Genomic DNA, 24,226 nt, shown 5'->3' with positions numbered 1-24,226 from the left:
TGGGGTGGGTCAATTTACTCTTTCTATCCCTATTACCCATTATCTCTGGTTCTCTATTTCTTAACCCCTTTCTCTTTTGAACGACCCTGGCCCACTCAGTGTACCTTTTTATTTATCTGCCGATTGGCAGCCGTACACTCCATTTTTATTCCAGCGTTGCATGGCGTTATCTGAGGAAAAGTCCTCTCTCTCTCTCTCATACCCGGTTTTATCTCAACTTAGTGTCATTACAATATGATACCTTTTTCAGTCTTGTGCGGTGCATTTTCGGTCAATTGATCTTCTAGTCTTGTCGTTTCTGATTTCCTTCCGGATCAAATCGCCGATGTAGAAAAAGGCCACCTCCAGCTCGAGGGGCGTAGATGAAACTTTCTTGATTGCTAGATGTGCCGTGCCGTCTCAACCTTTTGATTTGCTTAAATTGTGCTGCGAAAAGGCTGAGTGTACGGGCACTGACGAACTGAAGGGCCCTAATTTGCCACCTAGTGAAATACTGGGTGCCTACAAAATAACACACGATGTATGTGATCTGATATATTATACATTCCTCGGACGGGAGATTTATGCACAGCCATGAAGAAAAAAGAATGAAAACAAGGAAACAAGCAAGAACATCCAAGACCCACCAACGCCCTTCTAAGATACATGCAATAAGGTCAAATAGATGCGTCCTCTGCTGAAGACGGGATAGAGCATGAGGGATGTGGGTGTGATATAGTACAGGGTGCAGGGGCACTTTTGTTGTCAAAGCAAATTTTCTGGGAACTTCCCTTCATCTCAAGATGTTCCTACGAATCGCAGGACAAACTCGTAGACACCCAGCGTGATGATAGCCGAGGGGATGGAGCGAAGCATATGGGGCATCAAGCCTCCATAAAGACCCGCCATACCTTCTTCCTTGGCAATGAGCTTGAAGCACTGCAGCAAGCCGGTGTATTTGGGGATGCCGTTCTCCATTGGCGCTTGACGGAGTCGTGTTCGGATGACCTGTGGCATCGCAAGGACAGGTCAGTACGGTTGTAGATGTGGGACTTGGACGGGGACGAGGGTCATTTTCTTTCTTACCTCATGGGGATAGGCGATCAAGGCCGCAGCAAACTTGGCGGATCCTGCCGCTCCAGTTGTGCTCAGCCAGCTTGTGATTTCTTTTTGCGTCGCGGTGTCCTTGCCGTCGGGCGAGCCCAATGATGAGTGCAAAGCGGTCTTGATCCGCTCATAGAGGACCAAATGCAGGGCTGTTTCGAGAGATCCCAGGTAACTGGCACTGAGTCCCCTGTACAGTCCACTGATGCCTTCTTGACGAAGAACCTGTCGGATACAATCCAGACTGTTCTTGTACCGGCGCGTGCCGGTGGTGGTTTGCGCCTTGTCTAGTTGCAATCGTGTCTTGACCAGCCAGATTGGGTTCGTGGCGGTTGCAGTAGCGATACCTGCGGAAATGGCGGCCTGCGCATGGACGAGTGTAGAGTCTTCACCGGTTCCCAGCACTTGGGCACCGATGCGCTTGGCATTTCCATAGACCCAGAACTTGATGGCGGTCGCCGGGACCACGCCAGCTAGACTGGGACCAAGGCCACGGAAAAAGGCGCGCCATCCCTCTGCTTGGTAGATGTTGCTAATGATACGGGCGGTGTTGTGCGTGGCGTGTTTGGAGATGGTCGAGGCGGCAGCGGATGACGCGGAAGTAGAAGCAGGAGCAGGAGGTCGTTGGTAGAAATCGGACTGGAGACGTGTTCTTAGAACATCAAGAGGTGATGTTGCAATAGCGGTAGCAAAGCCACCACTCCTGTAAGCCCAACAACACGTTAATCTCTCTCGTGATGGCAAATGAGTGCATGGGGGATTTCTCCGGGGAGCGGATGCAACGAGGCAAACAGGAAGAAAACTGTCAGGACTTACGCGCCAGCTAAGAGATGGACCCAGGGATCATGGGATTTTTTGGAAGGAGCATTTGTGGACTTGATTGATGTCGACTCCTCAACGGGCCGACCGTGAATCTTAGAGCTCTGCATCGTAATGGCGCATTCTGGGGGAGAGAAAAATAAAACAATAAGCTTCGGGCCCAGGAAATTTCCCTTTCGGGGGGAGAACTCGCCGCACGATTGGAGTCACGTGAGATAACATGATCCGATAAGCCTTGTCATATGCAAAGTTCCATTCTTGAATGCCTCAGGTGTGCACAGTTTGCCACTGAATTTTCAGGCCGTCAGGCCTCGATTGCCAAGTTGCTCCCGGAGGAAAATGCTATGCGAATAGGACCTTCGTGATGTAGATCAACCGAGGTGCGCGAAAGGAATCGACCTGCTTCTTGGACGTGCTCATCATATATCAATTGTCCTGTTGGACTCAGCAGACAACAATAATGACTCATTAATACGGAATAGCATTTGAAATCGAATTTCTCATTTGATTGATCGTGCAGCCCCCATGGTGCCCGGTCGCTTCCAGTTAGGCAATAGAGCGAAGTCGCTTCGGGAGAGAAATATATATGTCGAGCTACTTGGCACGGAGTCTTCCTATCTTCAACGTGATGGAAAGACGCCCGAAGAATGCAATCCCGCTTCATCAATGTCACGCACTTATCAATTTCATACCTAGGTAACAACAAATATATCCCAAAGGATATGAAGATCTGACACCGCAGATAGCTTGAGAACGCCTGGTATTTTCCAAAATAAATACTCTGATCATTGATACATACAACATTTACTGGATGCCCTCCATGCCGGCTGCGCGAGGTATTTAGGTATCATCTCTTAAATTGATCTTGTCAATTACTTCATTGATTGCCCATTCGATAGGTACTTCCATCAAGTCTCTGTTTCCTGCGCTGTACGATAGGTAGGTTGTCCTGGGTAGATCACTATCCTACTGTGGACAAGGCGCACCTGGTGCGTGTTTCGGTCTTGGGACCTGATCGGCAAGAAGTAGTGCACTGATTGGGTTCATAAACTCGCTTTCAATACTCATGAAACGCATTGCAGCAGATGAGTCCAGTCAAGAGGCTACGAAAATCACTCATGGAACCTCACCACATGGACGCAAAGAATGATATATTCTGCTGCAAGCAATGTCATTACAAACAATATATCCAGGAGCTGACGGGCATTGTCGCTCGAGGTAATTGTATCTATTTACCTCAAGCTTACAATCTTATCGCTTGGTAGCCCCTTGAAACAAACTATGGTCGGTGGCTGAAAAGATCTGCAGAGTAGACGGCTGGCGGCCGAAGCCCACTCATGCGCCTCTCAAACGACGCGTGGTGCCGTCTTACGCTCTGCATATAAGTTCACCTCCTGGGTTCATTCTTATGAAAGAGCCATTAGCTAAAGTAGCCTCGATGTGCTTGTCTCAGCGACATGTGTGTCTGTACTTTTTTCTCAGAACAAGATCCTCGCTGCAGGCATTCCGAGTCCGCGTCTGATTCCCGCGCGTGTCGTCATCCTCGAGCGGATCTTCAAAAAGGCGCTGGTTTCTGGGCACTACTTCCGATCCACATGAAGTCTCGGAATAGTTCTTGATTTGTCCACTTTGCCCCGCGGCGAGTGAACTTGCTGGGTCCTATCCTTAAATATTAAACATGGACCACCCACGAATTGTGGCTCTCGCTGAAGAGAACAATATTTTCGCCGTCTTCTGTCTGATTTAGGGGAGGGAGATTTCCTAGTGCACGTCGTGAGCACGCAGGATCGTGACAGCGTCTCGGTCTGTGATATGCTAAGCTCCGTGAGGCGAAAATCAATCTCACCTTATTTTGATAGCATGCATTTCCCCTGACTTTTGAATGATTGACGAGATGCCGTTTGAGTTTTGAGCACAGAATCGGTTCGGACGTGGTAAAAAGACTTCTCTCAACACACTGGAATTTTTGCGATCTTGTCGCTGGAGGAGACAGGCGTAGTGGCCAGAGATTGGCAATCAGCTCCACAGGGCGATCACTTTGATCTGCTGAAACGCATCATCAAATCAGCATCATTTATCCTCTATCATTCATCCATGAGGCATCCCAGGCGGCAAGTCATCCTTGTTGGCTTCGCCTTCGCTTGCATCCTCGTCCTGACCGCCCGCCAGCTATCTTGGTCACGGAACAGCTACCCACAGACTGCCCGTCTTGATGCCAATCAGGATGCAAATTCAATATTCTACAACGTTTCAACAGCCTTCAATTTCACTCACTATGGCAGCAGAAGCCCCTACGCGCCTCAGCCCAGCTTCATCCCGGGGATACCGAAACCCCCAGGCTCAACGTACAACAAAACGTTAGTGGTACCACGAACCACAAAGGAAGACACGAGCTGGATAAACAAAGAACTGCCGGACTGGAACACGGCGGTCTACGTGGTCGACGACCCTGGAGCGCCTTTTCACCCGCCCAAAAACAAGGGCCACGAGGTGATGGTCTACCTGTCATACATCATCGATTTTTATGATGAGCTTCCCGATGTCGCGGTGTTTATGCATTCCCACCAAAAGGCCTGGCACAATGAGGATTTCTTTGATGGCGATGCGGCAGAAATCTTGAGGCGACTAAGCCTCGAACGTGTCATACGAGAAGGGTATATGAACACCCGATGCGCCTTTGGCCCGGGCTGTCCTGCGTGGATACACCCCGGCGCGGCGGTGGAAGACGAGTCAAAACAGGAGGAGGTGATCATTGCTCGAGCCTGGGGCGAACTCTTCCCCGACCTGCCAGTGCCACCGGTCCTTTCCCAGCCATGTTGTGCTCAGTTCGCACTGTCGCGGGACCGCATTCGCACGATCCCCCGTGCTCGTTTCATCTTCTACCGTGACTGGTTGCTGCAGACGGATCTGAGTGATTATATCACGGGTCGAATTTGGGAATATCTCTGGCAATTCGTGTTTACAGGCCAACCCGTTCTGTGTGTAGAGGAGAATGTCTGCCTATGTGACGGGTATGGATTCTGCTTTGGAGGACCGGAAAAATACCGAGACTGGCGCAATCTCGATGCTGAGCGAGAAGACCTACAGCGGCAGTTGGATGATTGGATTTTCATGGCCGGCGACCTTGAAGTCGCCAAGGCCGAAGGGTTTCTGGACGAATTAGAGAGTTTGGATCTTCTTCCGCTGGCGGACGAAGCAGAACTTGAAGCAAAGCTCGCGGAGAAGACTAATCTAGTCATGGATCTCCTCGACGCTGCCATTGAGCGAGGCCAGATTCCACGGAACCGAGCTCTTGAGGCTGGTCGCCCTTGGAAAGAGGGCGATGGCTTTTGACATTTTTTACGACCTTTCTTCGAGCGATGCTTGGGTCGGATGCTGTTCATCTGAATAGAGTGCACTTGACTTTTGGTGATTTCAATTCCAGTCCTTGTGTGATATAAACTCCTATTTGATTGCACGCATTTTGAAGCCTGGTTCCATCTTGGTCTTGATCTTTGTGTCTCAGGCCCGTATGCTTACAGATTCAATGATTCTTCACTTGGATCCTCCTTGTAGAAACAGGAAGCACTGCTGGGCACTTTGAGTTGCCAGCATCGTACATCACATTAGGCCCCAGAAAATAGATGAAAATAAAAAGTTGCTGTGTTCTTGTACACATGCTAATGAGACGCCTGTTTCACGTGATGGACAGCGCCTGGTACGGAGAAGGAAGCACGTGATGTCATGCACAAAGTTTGCATTGTCTGTCGTTCCTTCAAACTACACAAACACTCACATCATCGTCCGGCTTGGTCTTATCAATCGCAAGTCCTAGGGCTTCGTCTCAAAATCGCGTCAAGTCCGGGGCTCGAGGCTTCAACCTCTTGCTACGTCGGCGCCTTTTGTGCCCCCCGGCAACGGGGCATTCGGCCCATGACTCGATCGCCTGTCGTTGACAAACCTATCATCATTTGGTCTTCTTCCCGAATCCCGTATCCCTTTCTTCTTTGGAGCTTGGGGCTATCACTTCTCAACGCGCCCAAGAAAACATTTCGCGCAACTGCGCCGGCGCCAACCTTGCCAGGCGATACCCCCTGGAATCTTCGGAGACAGTTGCACTCTCGGCGGTCCACTGTTCTATTTTAGTTCCAAGTTAATATTTGTTCATTTTTTGATCACGCGTGTCAATCTGTACCGGCGCTGGTACCCGCAACAATGTCCTCAAACACCAACCACAACCATCAATCAACCTCTTCTGCCGACATCGCGTCTCAGTCAAACCCGAGTCTTTCGATCGATCCAAGCACCGGCTACTCTCCCAGCGATAATCAGCTCGCAGGACTCGTGGAAGCTGCGACCGCAGCTGCCGGACAAGATGTGTCTCCTCAGTGGGCCGCTGCTGTCGCAACAGCTGCCGGGGTAGCAGGTCACCATCAACTGGATACCTACGGCGCGGATATGCATCTTGGTGACGATGGCTTTAACGAGACCAGCTTTGCAAGTGGGTTAAGCAATGCACGTCACATCCGAGTCCAGAACGACCACGCGCAAGGTTCCGGACTGTCTCGTACAGCCTCGAAGAAACGGAAGCGCAACGAGGACAACCTCGATCCTGCACTTGCCGGTGCTGGGATCTCTGGATCGCAGCCACAGGCGCATCCGCAACCACAGCAAAGTCACCAGCCTTATCCCAGCGGTAATTTCGACATTCGTCCCGTTCCTCCCCAGGCACTTGCTGATGCGCGTTCAGTTGGTGTCCACTCCGCTGCAGCGCTTTTCCGCCAGCCGTCTGAAAACAAGAAGTACACTCGGCCCCCCATGTCAAAGTTGTTCACCTCGTTGGAACTGTCGCCCGAGAACTTTTTGCACCTCCAGGCTGCGGCGAAAGCCTTCATGTTAAATGATGAACACCCTGAACGGCGGAATTGCGTTGGCCAGCGAGGCACAGGGGACACTGAAATGGTGAAGCTGCGCCTTTGGAATTGCGTCCGACAATTCCTTGACGACGAGGGGAACGGGGAACGGTTTTTTGGAGAAAACGTGGTAAATGAGGGGCTTGGACCGCGAGAATTTGTGTGGCCCAGAGACCAGCAGAAGATCATCGCTCTGGTCATCCCTCTCTTGCGTCGCATGGTCACAAACGAGCGTCAGCGTCAATACGCAATCGAAACGCGAAAGGGCGCTGGCGGTGACGAGCGTCGCCGTCGCAAAACGAGTGAAAATCTGCAAGACAATTCCTCTACCTCCAATTCTGCTCGCTTCTCTCCCGGACAACAGCTGCAACATCTGCACACCCAAACGCAGTCGATGCACACAGCTCACTCGGCGCCGCCCCTCACTGTACCCTCTCAACCTGCACAGGGCGCCCAAATGCAGATTGAGTCTGGTCAGATCATGGACGTTGGACTCAACGACCTGCTTTTGGACGGATACACCGTCGACTGGAATGATATGGCCAGGTCCTATGACATGTACAACCACAATTACGAACTGGATAGTCTTTGGTCCGTCTCGGGCCTCGATCAGCCCGAGTGGCGTGGCCTTGTTGCGGCTGTCGATAGCCATTATCAGGTTGTTCATCACGGTGATTTCAATTGCCCGGCACCTTGTGAGGATGCGAACATTTCCCGTATTGTCCATGCAGATGCCACGGCAAACCTCTCTTGGCGTGTTGGGGGAGCTCGAAATCCACTTGCTCGAGACGCGTTGTAAGTTTCGAATCTCATTTCCACGCAGGCAATTGTTCTTGGAGACCTTGCTAACTCCCGAAACAGCGTCAGCGGCATCACTCGCGACGTTGCTCGAGTCATTCGAGAGACTTTGGCCAGCCGGACTGGTGCCCATCCCGCTAGCCAGTTACCAGCTGGTCCTGATCAGCCTTTCCCCACCCAACCCTCCTTTGTGTCTTCTAACGAGGCCAAGAACGAGGGCACCCCAAACTTGTCGTCATCCCACCACACGTCCCACACTCAAATTCTGCTTCACATCAACGTGCTTCATCGTGGGAAGCGCATTCTCCCCCGCATTGATCTCCCGGCTGGTCAGTGCCCGAACGTGGATACCATCAAAGAGTCGGTCATTCGGCGGTACCACAATCAGATTCCTGGTCTTCCTGCATTGTCAGGGGTCGATGGGTTTGACCAGCAAGTCCGGGACATGGCTGGAGCGGTCACCTGGAGCGTTAAGGCTCTGCTGTCCGACGGTCTGGTGACGGTTCAAAGCGAAAAGGATTGGGCATTTGCTCTCTTGTCCGCAGATACCGTAGATTGGATGGATGGCGACTTGAAGATTCTCATTAATGTTGACGGCGATAATACCCAGTAGACAAAAGCCTACTACTTGTTTATGTTTTCCAACCCTTGGTTGTTTTTCTTTCTTTTTACCTTGTTCTCCTGATAGTAGACGGTGAACATAAGATGTATTATTTACTGTGTATCAATTTACACGATGAATTGAATGCCTTGATGTCGAGTTGAATGATTTTGTCGATGATGTTTCGCGCTTGCCGCACGTGGATCCAAGTAGGGCCCCATTCAAGAGCGCAAACAACTGATGCCAGACAAGAGTGAGTATTTGTTTGCGTCCCACGAGGTGGTTTTTCTTCCTAGTGCGCTCACTGTGCTTATCTGTTTACCCTCACACTTGCTTGATTCACATCAACCTGTTTCACTTTCCTTCTGTTTTCTTTGTTCTCCTTTTTTTCCCACTTTCTTTGTCTCCAACAAAGCACAAAGCACATCGAGTTCATATTGCAGTCACTCAAAACCTCAAGCTCCAACAACATGACTTCGAACGATCGAGATGAGAAGCCAGAGAGTCCTCAGGCTGTGGAGGGATCAAATATTCAATCTCAAGAGCGATCCGAGTCGCAGGCTATGACTGAGACCGACTCTCTTCTTTTGGCTCAGGCTGAGTTTCCCATCGCCTCCATCGACGATCTGGATCTTTCTCCAGAGCTTCTCGCTGAAATTGACGCTATCCTTATGCAGGGTCCGGGCTCTGCTCTTAATGCTGCTCCTACTGCGGTCCCGACTCTTGCTATTGATCCTGCTCTCTCGGCCCCTTTTACTTCTGCTTTTGCGCCTGCTCCTACTATCACCAATACTACCTCTGCTGCTACTACCTCTACTGCTGCTCCTGCTCCTCTTCCTGCCCGTGGCCGTGGTCGTGGCCGTGGTCATAGCCGTACTGGTGCTGCTTCTCAACCTTCTACTTTTACCACTGCCTTTGCTCCTGCTCGTCCACTCAATTCTGCTACCCTTCCTGCTGCAACACCTCCTCTCAGTCAGACCTTTGCTCCCACTTTCGCTCCAGGGATTGCTCCTACTTTTGCTTCCACTCTGGCACCCAACTACGCTCCATTCTTTACTCCTACTCCTCAGCTTCCATCCCCTCAGCCCATCTTCGACCCTCCAGATGTCCCTCCTGGCCCTCGAGTGCAACTCCTCCGTGAGACCCAATGGACCCTGGGCGTCCCCCCCTGGAGTGAATTGATGTGTCTTGTTCCAGTCCGAGAACCCTCCAACAATCGTGTGATTGTCATCCATGAAGCACGCGACCTCAAAAGCTTCTTGGACAGTCGGATCCGCAAACGAATTGCCATGCATGCTCAGGCTGTGGGAGTCAGAGTCAACCCAGAGTGTAAGCAATGCGCCGAGGGCAAGGGCCAGTTTGTGGGCTGTGTGGTTATCCCCGGCTTGCTCGAGGGCGCTTGTGCAAACTGTGTGTGGGAAAAGTCCCGCGGTCAGTATGGACAGTGTACTTTTTGTGAGTTTGTCCCCTCCGTTTGAAGGCTTTTCTTCTTTTTTTCTGGCAACAACTATTTTACTATTCATGGCGCAGTCCAAGTACACTTATCCTGGAATCGTTTCTCTTTTTTTCCCCCTTCAATTTATTGAGCGTCACTGATTTATGCTTCGTCCCATATTCATATAGTGCTTGAACAGGAACGCGTGGAAGCGGGTGTCCAGCACGAAAAGAAACGCAAGGCTGGAGGGTGCCAGACTTTCACCAGCGTGTGGAAGTTGCCCAAGAAATCCAAATCTTGATCGCCATCTTGAAAGAAGATAATGTTTGATGCCGATGCATGTCTCGGATTATTTGGATTTACTGTTATTTTTTTCGATGCTTGACTAAATTTCGGGATGGGGAATTGTTTTTTTTGTCATGTGTACCTACCGGGCAAGGCATGTCGGACTTGCATTTCGGACCTCATGTTTAATTCATTCTTGTCTCGGGGTGGCTGGAGGAGTTGTGTATCAGGAGGGCTACCTGGAGTTGGGGAATACCTGGACTATGGGCGTTTTTGGAATGAGATTCATGTATGATTATAAACAACTTGTGTTCTCTGTATAATAATAAATAGTAATCAAGCGAGTCATCCTCTCTCTTGCATATCGATCAGTGTAGGCAGATTTGACATGACGAAAATGTCTCAATGAATTAACAGTAAAGCAAAGACAGAAGAAACTTGAAATGCTCGCACACAGCTCGTTCCCATAATTGACCTCAGTCAAGATAAAAAAAAAGCGGGATAAAATAGACCACAGACTAAAACAGGACTTACCTCTGAAACTCATCATTCTCTGACGGACCGAACATGTCTCGCCTGTATCACCGCGCCGAGAACCCACACCAGGGAACCGCGATCAAGCACACTTACTACCTACCTCCTACCAGTCCTACATGGTAGTATCTTAGGCACTAGCCTTATTGGGATTCACCTCCCCGACCTAACGTATGGAGCTAGATTGTCTCGGTAAATCAGAGATGGAGATTGCTCCTTCACCATTTACTTAGACAGGCACTAGGGGCCCAGGTCTCTAGTTATGTGAGTCTCACTTTATGATTCGCTCTGCGTGTTCACACAATCCAATCGTTTCATCTTGCTATTTGCATACTAGTCTCGAGTTTGTTCGAATATAATATTAGTTGACCTAGATACCGATCGCGGGTTTCTACTCTGAACCCCTTTAAGGACTTGAGGCACTGCGTTATGCGTGCTTATTACGGGATTGAGATCTTGAACTACTACAGTGTTTTGAAGACAATATAGCACTATGTGTATTTTTGCTTTTTTAAAAGAAAATAATGTATTGGTGGTGGCGATCGCCCAGTCTATCTGTTGAAATGACTTTTGGGTCTATCGAATCGGCTGTCGTCCAAGGACACTTCAGGTGCTGTGCGTTGTGATGGAAGAAATGTAAATTCTCGTAGTCAAAGATGTACAGTGTAGACAGGTAGAAGAAAGACCCCCAACGCGCAGGGACGGATCACTCTTGTATGAAAGGAAAGAGTATGGAATCATGATTTGACTTTGGAGAAAAAAAAGTTGCAGCAGCCCTTGATCTATACGCCGTGTGGAATCCCAAACCAGCTGGAAGCAAAACGGCTAAAAAGAGAATGCTAGAAGGCGTGTACGTTTATTTGTTGTGAATCACCAAGTTTCGGAAAGAATCCCAGTGGTCCGAGTCCGCGTAACTGATTCAAAAGGTGGTTAGCCGACCCATCGACGAAGAAGAAATAGAAGCCCAAAAAGCCACCCAGGCAGACGCCTGAACGGAGAAGAATGACAAAGACATACATATAAACCATGCTACTCCGCAGACTCGATGCGAGAGTCTCTGGGTACCATCGGAACAGGTACATGACGAGCGCCCAGCTCATACTGGCGAAGACCGGCCAGGCATTATCGGTGATAGAAGCGCGCGCGTGAGGTGAGATGAGTGACGAAAGTGGGTGCATCCCCGGCTGGACTGAGAGCTTTGCAAGAGAGAGCATCACTCGAGCAAAAACATAAATCACAATCTAAAGACGTCGACGTGGGTTAGCGGGCCAGTTGCGATCTCTTTCTCTTCCCGAGGTCCATCTCCGTTCGGCCTCGGCGTGTGTGTGGGGGGACGCTTCGGCATACCTGCTGGCTGATACTTCCCCGCTGCCGACCAAAGACGGCGTATCCACCCAAGAGTCCAGCAAAGAAACTATCATAGCGACCTTCCTTGCCCTGTCCAGCAGGGAGGTTTCGAAGTATGATCATAGAGGCCTTGTATATCGTAGCGAATGTGGCTAAGTTTCGGGCGTGAAGGCGAGTCGCGTTCAAGACCAGCTTGACCTTTTCGCGGAATCTGCAGAGTGACTACTATTTAGCGTTCGGAAAGATTTGCGGGCAAGTAGAAAGGGAGAGCACAGAGATATCACATACGTTCCCGATCTGAAAAGAAATATCATGCTGTTCAAGTCAAAGAAATCAGTTTTCTGGGCTTGGTTTGGCGAGGCAAGGTCGCTCGCAATGCGCCGAGCGATTTGACATACACCAGCGCGTGCGGAAATCGCACTTTCGATCCGTAGACTATGCCATTACGTGCGCCTTTTACCAATGACAAGAGAGGTGCAAGTTCGGGGTTGAGCACGAGGGCATCGAGGCGTGACTGTAGGGAAAGGCATAGTCAGTTTCTGAAGCTCATGCACATGTGCTGGGCGGCGGCCTCTCACCATGAGCGCATCCATGATGGTGATGCGCAGGACTCCGACTGGAGTCTGGGGTCAGACAAAGGGTACAAGACAATCAATGAAGAAGAAGGATAAGTCTATTGATTGAGATTCGCAGAAAAGATTACAAGAGGAAGAGAGCCGGACGGAGAAGGCGAGAATCTGGGGGAGGGGGACTGCGGCACTCGATTCGGGTCCGCAACCGCGAAAAGGGCCTCGGCATGTGAGACGATGCCGACGGGCTAACGTCATGGTCACGTGGTCTCGACCCGACGGCGCCAAGAGTGCCTTTCAATTGCAGTCCAAGACAATGCGCAATGCTAGTACGAGTGTGAGATTGAGTAGATCACTATGGATTTTTCTTAATCGGCTGGATCACATTAAGTCTGCATGCCAAAATGAGCCCTTCGATAGTCGATTTGTTCATGATCGAGGCTGACATTAGAGAAAGTCCTCAAGATAGGACACCTCCAGGGACTTTAACGAGATGGAGAGTGATCAAAGTTGAAGATTCATTGGGATCAAAGAATCGCTTCACTATATAGGTAACTTTTTCACATCGATACAGGGGAACCTGGAGAAACTCAGGTACCACGAAGCATAAAACCCCAGCCGGACCAAACAAACGCCGTGAGTAGTATAAATACGCAATGATGCAAGTGAATCACGCTCAATCCGTCCGTGGACGCTTGTTGCCCTCTTCCTCCAGAATCTCGTCCACATCCATCATTTCCATATCCTCCTCGTCCTCGTCGTCCGAGTCGATGCCTGCCCGGCGCTTGAGACCCTTCATCTTGCGGGTCTGGAGGCCAGTCAGGTCTTGCTTGCCCAAGTGGACACGACCGATCTTGTCACCCATGGAGTCCATGGTGATGTTCTTCTTGGTCTTCATGTCTTCGTTGGGACGCTTGCCCTGCTTCATGGCCTCCTTCATGGCCTCGGGGGTAGCCGGGCGGTGGCGGCCGACCTTGAAGTCGAACTTGGGACCAACATCCTCAAGCTCAATACGGGGGAGCTTGTGACCACTGCGCTTGGTAATAATCTTGTACCACCGCAGGTGCACCACGGGGGACAGGCCGTCGCGGGGCTCTTCGGCACCAACCATCAGAATGTATTGGAGACCCTCAACGTCGATCTGGTTGGTCTCCTCCCCCTTGAACATGTCAAGGAAGAAACTCTTCAACATCACGTGCACTCCTGATGTCGGGTCCTCCCAAGGGCTGCCGGAGAACAGCAGCATCGGCCGCATGCCAAGTCCAACGGGCATGGTAAGCTCGTTGAAGGGGGGAATGGCGTTCTGATCAGAGGCGGGAAGAAGCATCAATTCACAAAGGTCAAGCGTTTGGGAGTTGAAGACTCGACCGAGAGTAACACAATTGGGGCGCTTCTTGTTGCTGCTTCCAAAGACTACCAGACCGCACTCGTTCTTGTTGGCCAAGAACTCCATGCTTTCTGTGTTCTCAAACGGGTGAATGTTCTCATTCTTCTTGTGGAAAAGGACGGAGTTGGGCTTCGTGAGAGAGTGGAATGTCTTCAAGACGGTGTCGAGAGCTTGAGGGCATTTCGTCCCGTGCAGCAAAAGAGTCTTTTTGGGAGGTTCGATGAGTTGAGGCTCTCGCGCCTTGAGGATACGCGCAGTGCGCGGGTTCTTCGCTTTACTAAACGTTCAAATTAGCCTGCTGAAACAAGTGACAAGATCGCAGACAACTTACACTTCGCGCAACATGATGGCTATGTTTTCTTACTGTCGAGGATGGTCCGAGTGAAAATCGCAGAAAACTTTTGGGGTGATGGCTTGGCACCACTATCGATAAGGACCCACATTGTGGTGCCTGAGCTAAGTTATTGGCCTTATATTATAGGCGCTATAGAAAACAGGCAGGCGAACACTTTCGGTGCTGTACAGCGCCGACTCTTTATTGTATGTCCGGCAGGTTGCCATGTATCTACGTCGGTTTCCTGAGAGCGGAGTAGGTACAGTTGCAAACCATTTGCCGAACGAGTCAATGAACATTGAAACAGAACAGTATCTTCATTGATAGATTTTTAAGGGGGGATCTACAACTTCAAATGGCTATAGCTCGCGTTTTTCATTCCAAACGCAGCTTCTCAAACTCCTTGATCTGTTCCTCCAAGCGAGCAGCCTCACTCTCAGCATCGCGCAGGCGCTTCTCCTCAGCCTCCTGAACTTCGACCTTGACCTTCTCCTTCCAGTTGGGAGCGCTCATGACGGTCTGCGATCGGCGCACGGTCTCCCGAGCGCGCTCAAGATTGGCCTTGGCCTTCTCCTCCTGCTCGAGAGCGACCTCCTTAGACACACGCAGGTAGACGGCGGCCTCGGCGCCAACGGCAGCCACGACACAGCCAGCGGGGGGAGTCTTGTTTTCCGGGCCAACGTGCGAAAGCTCGCCCAAAGTTTTGCCACCCAGTGACTGGATGGAAGTGAGCTGCTCAGACACAGTCTTCTCGCTAGTGGCATCGTAGGTCTGGATGATAATGTCACCCTTGGTCTTGACATCGTACTGAGCAAGAATGGAGCGAATGGCCTTGGAGGTGTTCAAGATGAGCTCATAGGCCTTTTCGGCAGCGGGATCATCGAACTCGGCACGGTACTCGGGGTACTTGGCACGCATGATCGAGAAGGTCTTGTCGTCGGGGCGACGGGGCAGACGCTGCCACAGGTGCTCGGTAACGAAAGGCATGATGGGGTGGATGAGGCACAGAGCCCCCTCAAGAGCAGTGTAGAGAGTCTGCTTGGCAGATTCCTGAGTCTCGGGGGTCGCGTCCTCAGCCAGCAGATACTTGGAGTTCTCAATGAAGACATCGCACAGCTGAGCGTACCAGTACTGGTAGGAAACGTTGGCAGTCACCGAGAATTCACGAGCCTCCAGAGCCTCGTTCATCTCCTTGGCAGCGGCGTTGAGCTTGTGCAGGATCCAGCGCTCGGATAGTGATTCGTGACCGGTCTTTGTAACAGTGGCCAACGGCTTAAAGTCATCGCCAAGCTTACCAAGGACGAACTTAGTCGCTTGGTAGATCTTGTTACAGAAGCGGCGGTAACCGTGAATGACCTGTACATCGAAGGCAATGTCACCACCTGGGTGAAGGTTAGCAAAGCGGATGATGAAGTTGTAGGGAGAGTACATACCACCAGTGGTATAAGAGACAAGAGCGAAGCGAAGGGCGTCAGCACCGCACTCGGGAATACCCTTAGGGAAAGCCTTCTTCTGGTACTTGGTCGCAGTAGCGACCTCCTTCTCGGCGAGATTGCCGACAAGCAGCTTGTCGTGCAGCGTTTGAAGCTGAATACCCTCCATCACATCCAGAGGATCGATGACGTTACCCAAAGACTTAGACATCTTGCGACCCTCAGAGTCGCGGATGAGAGAGTGGCAGTACACCTCCCGGAAAGGAACCTGACCGGTCATCTTGATGCCCAGCATGATCATGCGAGCAACCCAGAAGAACAGAATATCCCAACCAGTCTCGAGAACAGAAGTAGGATAGAGGTTCTCGAAATCATGCGTCTTACGAGGCCAGCCCAGAGTCGAGAATGGCCACAACCCAGAGGAGAACCAGGTATCGAGGACGTCAGGATCACGGTCCAGAGTGAACTTCTTACCGGGGAATTTGGCCTCGGCCTTCTTGCGAGCGTCCTCCTCGGTGCGACCGGTGACCCAAAATTCACCATTGGAGTCGTCATTCTCCTCGCCCTCGATATTTACGAAGTAAGCGGGGGCCTGATGACCCCACCAAAGCTGACGAGACAGACACCAATCGTTGAGGTTGCGCATCCAGCGGAAGTAGTTCTTCTCCGCAGACTCGGGACGAATGATGATGTCGCCCTTTTCGACAGCCTCAATAGCAGGGCCAGCCAGGGACTCCATCTTCATCCACCATTGGGGCTTGAGGATAGGCTCAATCACATCGTTCGACTTTGAGCAGCGGGGCACCTTCATAGGGTTGTGCTCCCACTTGACGTACAGGCCTTTCTCTTTGAGCATGTCAATGACCTTGTAACGAGCATCGAAGCGCTTCATGCCAACAAAAGGTCCTCCGTTCTTGTTGAAAGTACCATCGTCGTTCAAGACGGAGATGAATTCCAAGTTGTGCTGCTTGCCACGGTTGAAATCGTTGAAGTCGTGAGCCGGGGTGATCTTTACGGCACCGGTACCAAACTCAGGCTCAACACCTTCATCGCCAACAATGGGGAGCAAACGGTCAACGAAGGGGTGACGGGCGTTCTTGCCGATCAGGTGCTTGTAACGAGGATCGTTGGGATGAACGGCGATACCGCTATCACCGATCATTGTTTCGGGACGAGTTGTGGCAATTTCGATACGCTCAGAAGTGCCGTCAATTTCGTAGCAGAAGTGCGTGAGCACACCGAACTCGACCTTACGGTCGTACCCAGGAACGTCCAAGAGCGTGCGGCCCTCAATTTCCTTGTTCTCAACTTCAAGGTTGGAAAGAGACGTGTTAAGAGCAACACACCAGTTGACCAGGCGGTTAGCACGGTAAATGATACCCTCTTCGTGAAGCCGGACGAAGGTCTCGGTCACAGCAGCAGACAAGTTCGGATCCATGGTGAAAGCCTCGCGGGACCAGTCGAAGGATCCACCAACTCTTCGAAGAGCGTTTTTGATGTTCTTGTGGTACTCATCCTTCCAGTCCCAGATGAGATTGACCATGGCTTCACGTCCCAGATCGTGACGGGTCTTTTTCTCCTTCTTCCAAAGCATCTTCTCGACAACACTCTGGGTGGAGATACCGGCGTGATCCATGCCGGGGAGCCACAGGGTCGTCTTACCCTTCATGCGCTGCCATCGGATCATGGTATCTTGCAGAGCATTGGTCAGGGCGTGACCCATGTGGAGAGAGCCAGTGACGTTAGGAGGAGGGATAGGAATGACGAAGGAGCCCTCCGGCTTAACCTTGCCGTCGGGACCCCATTCTGGCTTGAAGAGATCTCGCTCCTCCCACCATTCAAGGCGACCGGCTTCAATGACCTTGGGGTCGTATGCGTCGGCGGTCTTTTCCTTCTCAACCTTCTGCACCTTCTTCTCGACTTTGGGTGCGGCAGGCTTCGCGGTCTTAGCCTTGGCCTGCTTCTCAGCGAACTTCTTCGCCTTTTCGGCCTTCTTACGCTCGCGCTCCACTAATGAGAAAGACGGAACAATCAGCGCAAATGCCAGAGATGTGCGTCAAGAGCCTGTTTGTAGAAAAACTGGCCCCAGACAGCCTGCGGGGTTCACATACATTCCTTCTCGGTCTTCACCTTGGGGGCGGCGGTGCCATCGTTCGCAGCAGCTTCGGCAATCTGAGCGCGAGTCTGCTGATCAACTGGAGGAGGGTTCTCGGTCAAAGGGGCGGTGTTTTCCCCAACTGCAGAGTGATTGATTGTGAGCTTGGGGACTCGAGGGACTCAAGCATGAGTCATGGATTGCCGGAGGGGTAGCACTGACGTGGGTTCTGGGATGCAGAGTTTTGAGCCATCCTGGATAATGATCGATATGTCGGAGGAAATCTCCAAGGCGCCGATCGCGCCACGAGTCGCCGGATAAGTATCTTGAGGATGGAGAGTTGCGACAAGGAGGGGTGGTTGTGCGAAATGCGGGCAGATTAAATTTCCACGACGAATGAGCGAGCGGGGCCCAGGTGAGGATCGGTGGGGACCGCGCGACACTGGGGTTGGCAGATGGAAGTGTGGCTTTGTATAGAGCTCACTCTAGATATGCGCTGGCATTGAGATTGAGTCACCGGGCTCTAGAAGCGTTGCGTTCTGAAGATGTTCTTGTTCGTGGTCTAATCTGGACTCCTTCGTCCAAGATTTCACTCACGTGATAGCGCTGGAGCCCGTGGGCGATCTTAACGGCTTTGCCATGCCTCGACAAAATTGAAGTTCGAGTTGACAAATCTAGACATGTCCCGAGAGGAACCCACCACAGTGAACTTCAGGGCGTAAAGCGTCTGTCGACTAGCTCAGCATCCAAATACGATGGCTAGAGATTAAAAGGTCCAATATGACCTGTTTCAACCAGCTGGACTGGGCCACAAAGGGTGTTTTATATCCGCGCAGACGACGAAGAGAGACATGTGGACTTGATGCAATCAATTAGTTTGGCAGAGTGTCCGGGGACCCGAGGACCGGCCTAGATGAGAGAAGATAGAATTGATTTTCATGAATTTTGAAATTTGTTTGGTTGCGCCCACTGAAAGATCATAGAACCTAGACGGGAGGGTCCTGGCTAGCCCAGAAAGATTACATATCGTGTCTTGTCATCAACGTCGTCTTTGGAACTCGGTCATCCAACCAACCCACATTGAAAAGTACAGAGGGCGAACAATTTGGAACAGATTCATGCGAACATTTGCTTCATGGTTCCTTTGCTGCACAATACTCTGAACAACATAAAACATTCAATCACGAGGGACAAGTGGGTCGGTAGACCGAGTAGAGTTCTCTAGGTAGAAAGCAGGGAGAGGGTATGGCAGAGGGGCTGATGGAGAGGGTAAATGAGATGGAGGGGAGGAAATGAGTGAGAATCGTGTCCTACTGCCCGTGGGTGGGTTAAGACTGGGCAGCAGCATTGTTCTGAGCATCGGCGCGGACCGGATCAAAGTAGGCGTGAGCCATAGCCTCTTGAGCAGTCAGGCGTTCCTATCAAAGAGTTAGACTTGAAATGAAACCTAGGGCCACCAGCTCTAGCTTACAGCATGATCGTAGCGAAGCAGCTTATCGAGGAAGTCAATGGCCTCGTCGCTGACAAAGCGCTGATTCTCAGCTGTGACGAAAGAGTGCCACGGCTTGCGAGGGAATCGAGACAAAATATCGTCGTATTGCGGATCCAGCTCGATGTCGTACTTGTCCAGGTACTCGAAGAGTTCCTCGGTTCCGAGAACCTTCGCGATCTTGACAAGTTGGTCCGAGTTGCTGTTTCCGTGGAAGAATGGCTCCTTACGGAAGATCATGGAGGCGAACATGGCGCCGAGCGACCACATGTCGAGAGAGTAGTCGTACTCCTGGAAGTCGACAAGCAGTTCAGGGCCCTTGAAATAACGTGATGCGACACGAACGTTGTACTCAGTACCCTTGTGGTAGAATTCGGCAAGACCCCAATCGATCAGGCGCAGCTAGAGTAGATTAGAGTTTATCCGACTGGAGATGTGCTTTACCAAGGATGCATACCTTGCGCTTCTCATGGTCAATCATCACATTGTGGGGCTTGACATCACGGTGCATGATGCCCTTGCTGTGACAGAAATCCAGGGCCTTCAGGAGCTCGAAAATGTAGAAGCGGACATCGTAGTCGGTGAAGCGAGGGTACAAGGTGCGGAAGTCCGTGTTATTCACGGCTTCAAAGACCAAGCTCGGGGTCTTGCTCTGGTTGTCCCGAACAACGTCAAGCAGTGCGACAACATTGGGGCCACCGGCAAGATTTTGGAGAATCTTGATCTCTCGCTTGATCTTCTTCTTCTTGACTGGCTTCAAGACCTTGATGACGCATTTTTGGTAGTTGACTACGTTGATACCCTCAAAGACCTCAGAGTACTTTCCTCGACCTTGAAAAAAAAGGGGTGTCAGTTTGCCTTCGGATATATAGTCTAGCTGCTCTGCGTGAAAACCAGACGCCAGGACATGTACCAAAACCCCGGGCGGATAGGGCAAGTATGGAGAAAAGTGCACGATAGCCGCTTCACTTGCGGTTGGGACAAAACGCACCAATTTTGCGAACAATTTCATAGTTCTCGAGAACGCCCCATGAAATATTCACACTGTCATAGTCCCAGTAGGACCGTGGCATGTGCTCGTTGACATCGGCGTAGACGCGCGACATGCTGCTCAAGGCCGGCGTCTGGATCCGCCCACAAATGAATATGAATGGAGCGGGGTGAGGCGGGGCGCAACCTGTTGATGGAGGGTCGGAAAAATTGTAGGAATCGAAGCAGGCAGAGAACAACAGCAGCAGCAGGCTCAGCAAATCACTCGCGTGAACTCAGCTGTGCTATCGATCTTCCCGACGCAATGGAAGATTGGAGGGGGGTTGGATATTGTGATACGAGCGAGATCAGTTCCGCTTTGTCACGGGATTTTGCCAGTGGGGAGCATTCCGAATTCGGCTAGAGGGTGGTTTTGCTGGAAAATTGTTATTCCATACGTTTTTTCGATTGCCTTTTTTGGATAGGTCAGTATGCTGGTTGACAAAGTACGATCTTAAGATTATTTGACTTCCTTCTGGGGACTGCAGATTGCTGGCACGAGCACCCAAAGCTCCATAACAGCATCATGTTTTTCGACTTGAATGTCCCGTACACTCCAGATGACTCAGAAGCGCTCAATACGTTGAACTTTCTTTCTGAACGTAGGTCACTCCGCTTAAACTCCAGCATCCGATTACAAAAACCAGCCGACTGCCCGATCACCTATCATGAGTTCCTGACATGATTTTAGTTGGCTACACTACCGTTGCCCTGTCTCAGACGGTTACAGGCAAGCTTCCTCCGAACCTGGCTCCGCCTCCACCGCCGCCAAATGCTCCGAAGTCCTTACAACTACTCACGCGTCTCAACCTTACACTTTCCGACACCGCGCAGAATCAACGACTGAACAGCTTGACACAAGCTTACGACATTGTGGCTCTGCGTCCAACAAATGAGAAGACCCTTCTCAATGCCTGTACCACTCTTGAATGTGACTTAATCTCACTCGATCTTTCAACACGACTACCATTCCACTTCAAGTTCAAAATGCTGTCGGCTGCCATTTCCCGTGGTGTTCGATTGGAGATTTGCTACGGTCCTGGAGTAACAGGAAGTGGGCTTGATGCTCGCCGAAATTTGATCGGGAATGCAATGTCGCTTATTAGAGCTACACGCGGTGGTCGGGGGATCATTGTGTCAAGCGAGGCCCGTCGCGCCCTGAATTTGCGGGCACCATGGGATGTGATCAACCTGACGTGTGTCTGGGGCTTGTCGCAAGAGCGCGGAAAAGAGGCAATCTGTGAAGAAGCCAGGAAAGTTACAGCGTTGGCGAAGCTCAAGCGTACGAGCTGGCGTGGCATTGTCGACATTGTCCATGGCGGAGAGAAAGCGGTATTGGACAAGGCAAACTCAAAGTCAAAGGCCGAAAAGATGGCCAAACTCAGTACCGAACATGACCTTTCCACAGAAACATTGAAGAGGAAAGCATCGGCGGGCTCGGAGGCTGCGGTCGAGCCCGAGAAGCCATTGTCCAAGCGAGAGATGAAACGTCGAGCGAAAAAAGCTCGACTCGAGCCAGAAGCGGCAGATGCAAGCTGAGCCATCCCGCTTCGCCGATGAATCCCTTTATGATACCAACAGGTGTCTCGAGCGAAGCTTTCCCAGGATGACACGGATCTTGGCAGTTCTCACATTACGATCCAGCTCATTGGATCGAACTGCTTCACGCAACAACTGAAATTACCATTTGTGTGTATGATGAGTTTCGGTCGATGATCGCCGCGAAATATGAAGGATAATGTGCCGAGAGGGAAGCTTTCGCGATCCTCCCTTTAATCGCCAATGATCGCGACTGCTCCAGCGGCGTGGTAACACATATTCAGAGCCTGAAACCATTCAGATCACCAAATATCGAGATCAGAATCTGGGCGGGTGGCTTTTGGCACTGGGCTTGGAACAGGTCGGTCTCAAATGTCCGCTCCGACGATATGGCAGAAATCACTGGTTGAAAGTGCAATGCTCTCCGTAGAGAATCATCACTGATGGCATATGAGAGCGGAACGCTGGATGCTCATACTGACTCTCTTTGATGGTCAGGATGTCCTGCCGCGGCACAGCCTTGATCTGGAATGCACTTTTCCTGACAAATCAATTCATTTTCGCCTCCCTCTCCCCACATTTACTTCTCGCTAGACGCCATTATGCATGAGAATGCTCATCACGGATGATCCATGTACCATCAAGTCCACAGACGATGCAAACCCCCAATAATACAGCCCGCAGCCCGCAGCCCTGCCCAGTCTTCCCGATGCGGTAGGTTTTCGTGATGGAGATTCGTTTCAAACGTGTATATCAGAATTTATTCTTATTACCTGATGGATGCAAATAGATTTGTGGTGTACTTTGGGTCGATACTTCACTAGTTGTAATTTCAAGGTCATTAGCAATACCAGCAGCAAGAATATGCGGCGTTGTGCAATCTGTAGCACTGAATGTTTGTTAATTATGGACAGCCAAAAAGAGGGTCGAAAAGAGGCAAGACTTGGATCTGCATATTCTCAAGTCAATTGATCGAGCCACCTGTCGGGCAGGCTGCACTGTACATCGAAGTCGTACCCACGCCTGGTTGAGCTGCTGTTTAGTTGCGAAGCGGCCACAGCCGCTATTGTGGCTCCAACAACGTCAAACTAGGCATGTGTTGTGAAGGCTCCGTCTCTTTTGATCACTCGAGCTCATCAATCACGACTCAAATGAGTGTTCAGCCACGAGAGTATCGGAAGAACTCTCCAGAAAACCACCGCAATACAATAGTACGTCCAGACGCGTTGAAACCCATTCTTGATATTTCCAATCAGCTCTGACACACGGCATGAATACTCAGAGATCAAGATTGATCGCCCTTCCATGATGTCTGCAGAGGAAGTGCACGCTGTCGATCCAGATGGAGATGCCCTCCTCATCGTCCCTCGAACGAAGACCTCCGAAGCCAGCGTCGATGAAGATGAAGATTCAATCCATTTTCTTGTGTCCTCTAAACACCTCACGCTGGCGTCTGCTTACTCCAAGGCTCTGTTTAGCGCGGAATGGAGACATGGGCAACAGCTCTCCACCTGTGGTTCTGTCCCACTCAGACTTAAAAACACCTCTCATGACTCGGAGACGATGCGCATCATTTTGAATGTCGTTCATGGAAGACAGAGGCAGGTTCCCTTCACAGTAAGCGAAAAACTGCTGCTCAAAGTGGCTCTAGCCACCGACTACTTCATGTGCGGAGAGGCTATGCAGGCGTGGGGACTGTACTGTACAAAAGAACTCGTCGGGCAATTTCCATCCACATATTCTTCCCGGACTTGGACCTGGATATTTATCTCCTACGTCTTCGGCTGGGATTCTTTTTTTCGACATCTCACCAAGCTGGTTCAACAATCAAGCACGGAAGATGCCTACTCTGGATCTTTGCCAATCCCCAAATGGATTCCCGATCAAATTTTCGCAAAGCGAAGAGAGTATCTGGAGCAAGTGTTCGAATTGATCGACGCACGCCTCGAGGAGCCTTTATCCCCTACAGATATTTGCAATGAGAGTTGTGATGCTCTGAAAGCAGGAACCTTGAGGAAATATGTCCGAAAACATCAACAGAGATCTATCCAAGACAGCCCACTCTCTTTTGTTTCGGCCATACGAACCTGGAAAAACCCCGAACACTTGGGAATGAGTCGCTCCTATCACATCCCCTGCGCTAGCGGAGGCTTGCTCGGTTTGATGCTCGAAACTCACTTGGACTCGCTTAGTGCGACACTCTCTGGAATAGAGGGGCTTCCCAAGCCGAAAGATGACGAAAGGTAAGTTTTAGATGCGGAAAATTCATGCACAACTACATTGACGAGCACATGTTTCTAATTGGGATCTTATAGTCATTCCTTCCTTGCACAGTCATCCTTTTCCCCTGCATGAATTTGAATTGGGGGAATTGATGACCTTCAACGGCAGCTCGCTGGCTAGGGTTCTCCTCGTAGCGTTGAGATTGGTCGTGATCTTGTTTCTGTGATGAACTTCAGCGGGGCTCTCCTCCTATAATAGCCCACACCTGAATTTGACTTGCTCGGAGGAGAAATGGCCATCATGTATGCGAAGAATTCATGTGTAGTAGAATGAA

General features: G+C 50.8%; 10 protein-coding genes across 10 annotated transcripts; 5 read left to right on the top strand and 5 right to left on the bottom strand.

The window, feature by feature from the left end:
- Positions 1-777: 777 nt before the first annotated feature.
- Positions 778-2,012, bottom strand: POX_h09652 (Mitochondrial carrier protein RIM2; the record flags this gene model as incomplete). Its single annotated transcript, XM_050118402.1, has 3 exons — positions 778-987; positions 1,066-1,786; positions 1,900-2,012. 3 exons carry the CDS (start codon positions 2,010-2,012, stop codon positions 778-780), a joined length of 1,044 nt encoding a protein of 347 aa, XP_049965189.1.
- Positions 2,013-3,996: 1,984 nt separating this feature from the next.
- Positions 3,997-5,235, top strand: POX_h09651 (uncharacterized protein; the record flags this gene model as incomplete). The annotated part of the gene is made up of 1 exon (XM_050118401.1): positions 3,997-5,235. One exon carries the CDS (start codon positions 3,997-3,999, stop codon positions 5,233-5,235), a length of 1,239 nt encoding a protein of 412 aa, XP_049965188.1.
- An 861-nt stretch (positions 5,236-6,096) lies between these two features.
- On the top strand, positions 6,097-8,205 carry POX_h09650 (uncharacterized protein; the record flags this gene model as incomplete). The annotated part of the gene is made up of 2 exons (XM_050118400.1): positions 6,097-7,589; positions 7,656-8,205. 2 exons carry the CDS (start codon positions 6,097-6,099, stop codon positions 8,203-8,205), a joined length of 2,043 nt encoding a protein of 680 aa, XP_049965187.1.
- A 458-nt stretch (positions 8,206-8,663) lies between these two features.
- Positions 8,664-9,929, top strand: POX_h09649 (uncharacterized protein; the record flags this gene model as incomplete). The annotated part of the gene is made up of 2 exons (XM_050118399.1): positions 8,664-9,624; positions 9,817-9,929. The coding sequence occupies 2 exons, from the start codon at positions 8,664-8,666 to the stop codon at positions 9,927-9,929; spliced, it is 1,074 nt and encodes a 357-aa protein (XP_049965186.1).
- A 1,374-nt stretch (positions 9,930-11,303) lies between these two features.
- On the bottom strand, positions 11,304-12,387 carry POX_h09648 (uncharacterized protein; the record flags this gene model as incomplete). Its single annotated transcript, XM_050118398.1, has 5 exons — positions 11,304-11,361; positions 11,465-11,688; positions 11,795-12,005; positions 12,193-12,308; positions 12,373-12,387. 5 exons carry the CDS (start codon positions 12,385-12,387, stop codon positions 11,304-11,306), a joined length of 624 nt encoding a protein of 207 aa, XP_049965185.1.
- Positions 12,388-13,039: 652 nt separating this feature from the next.
- Positions 13,040-14,095, bottom strand: POX_h09647 (Ribosome production factor; the record flags this gene model as incomplete). Its single annotated transcript, XM_050118397.1, has 2 exons — positions 13,040-14,027; positions 14,082-14,095. 2 exons carry the CDS (start codon positions 14,093-14,095, stop codon positions 13,040-13,042), a joined length of 1,002 nt encoding a protein of 333 aa, XP_049965184.1.
- Positions 14,096-14,459: 364 nt separating this feature from the next.
- Positions 14,460-17,865, bottom strand: POX_h09646 (Valine--tRNA ligase; the record flags this gene model as incomplete). Its single annotated transcript, XM_050118396.1, has 3 exons — positions 14,460-17,527; positions 17,629-17,784; positions 17,835-17,865. The coding sequence occupies 3 exons, from the start codon at positions 17,863-17,865 to the stop codon at positions 14,460-14,462; spliced, it is 3,255 nt and encodes a 1,084-aa protein (XP_049965183.1).
- Positions 17,866-18,940: 1,075 nt separating this feature from the next.
- On the bottom strand, positions 18,941-20,207 carry POX_h09645 (Casein kinase II subunit alpha; the record flags this gene model as incomplete). Its single annotated transcript, XM_050118395.1, has 4 exons — positions 18,941-19,030; positions 19,084-19,503; positions 19,559-19,932; positions 20,093-20,207. The coding sequence occupies 4 exons, from the start codon at positions 20,205-20,207 to the stop codon at positions 18,941-18,943; spliced, it is 999 nt and encodes a 332-aa protein (XP_049965182.1).
- Positions 20,208-20,656: 449 nt separating this feature from the next.
- POX_h09644 (uncharacterized protein) lies at positions 20,657-21,669 on the top strand (the record flags this gene model as incomplete). The annotated part of the gene is made up of 2 exons (XM_050118394.1): positions 20,657-20,732; positions 20,822-21,669. The coding sequence occupies 2 exons, from the start codon at positions 20,657-20,659 to the stop codon at positions 21,667-21,669; spliced, it is 924 nt and encodes a 307-aa protein (XP_049965181.1).
- Positions 21,670-22,977: 1,308 nt separating this feature from the next.
- Positions 22,978-24,024, top strand: POX_h09643 (uncharacterized protein; the record flags this gene model as incomplete). The annotated part of the gene is made up of 2 exons (XM_050118393.1): positions 22,978-23,912; positions 23,985-24,024. The coding sequence occupies 2 exons, from the start codon at positions 22,978-22,980 to the stop codon at positions 24,022-24,024; spliced, it is 975 nt and encodes a 324-aa protein (XP_049965180.1).
- Between the last annotated feature and the right edge of the window lie 202 nt (positions 24,025-24,226).

Source organism: Penicillium oxalicum, chromosome VIII (assembly GCF_001723175.1).
Source record: "Penicillium oxalicum strain HP7-1 chromosome VIII, whole genome shotgun sequence".
Classification (NCBI taxonomy): Eukaryota; Fungi; Ascomycota; class Eurotiomycetes; order Eurotiales; family Aspergillaceae; genus Penicillium; species Penicillium oxalicum.
The sequence above is the reverse complement of the archived record's forward strand: the minus strand, read 5'-3'. Positions and strand labels throughout refer to the sequence as shown.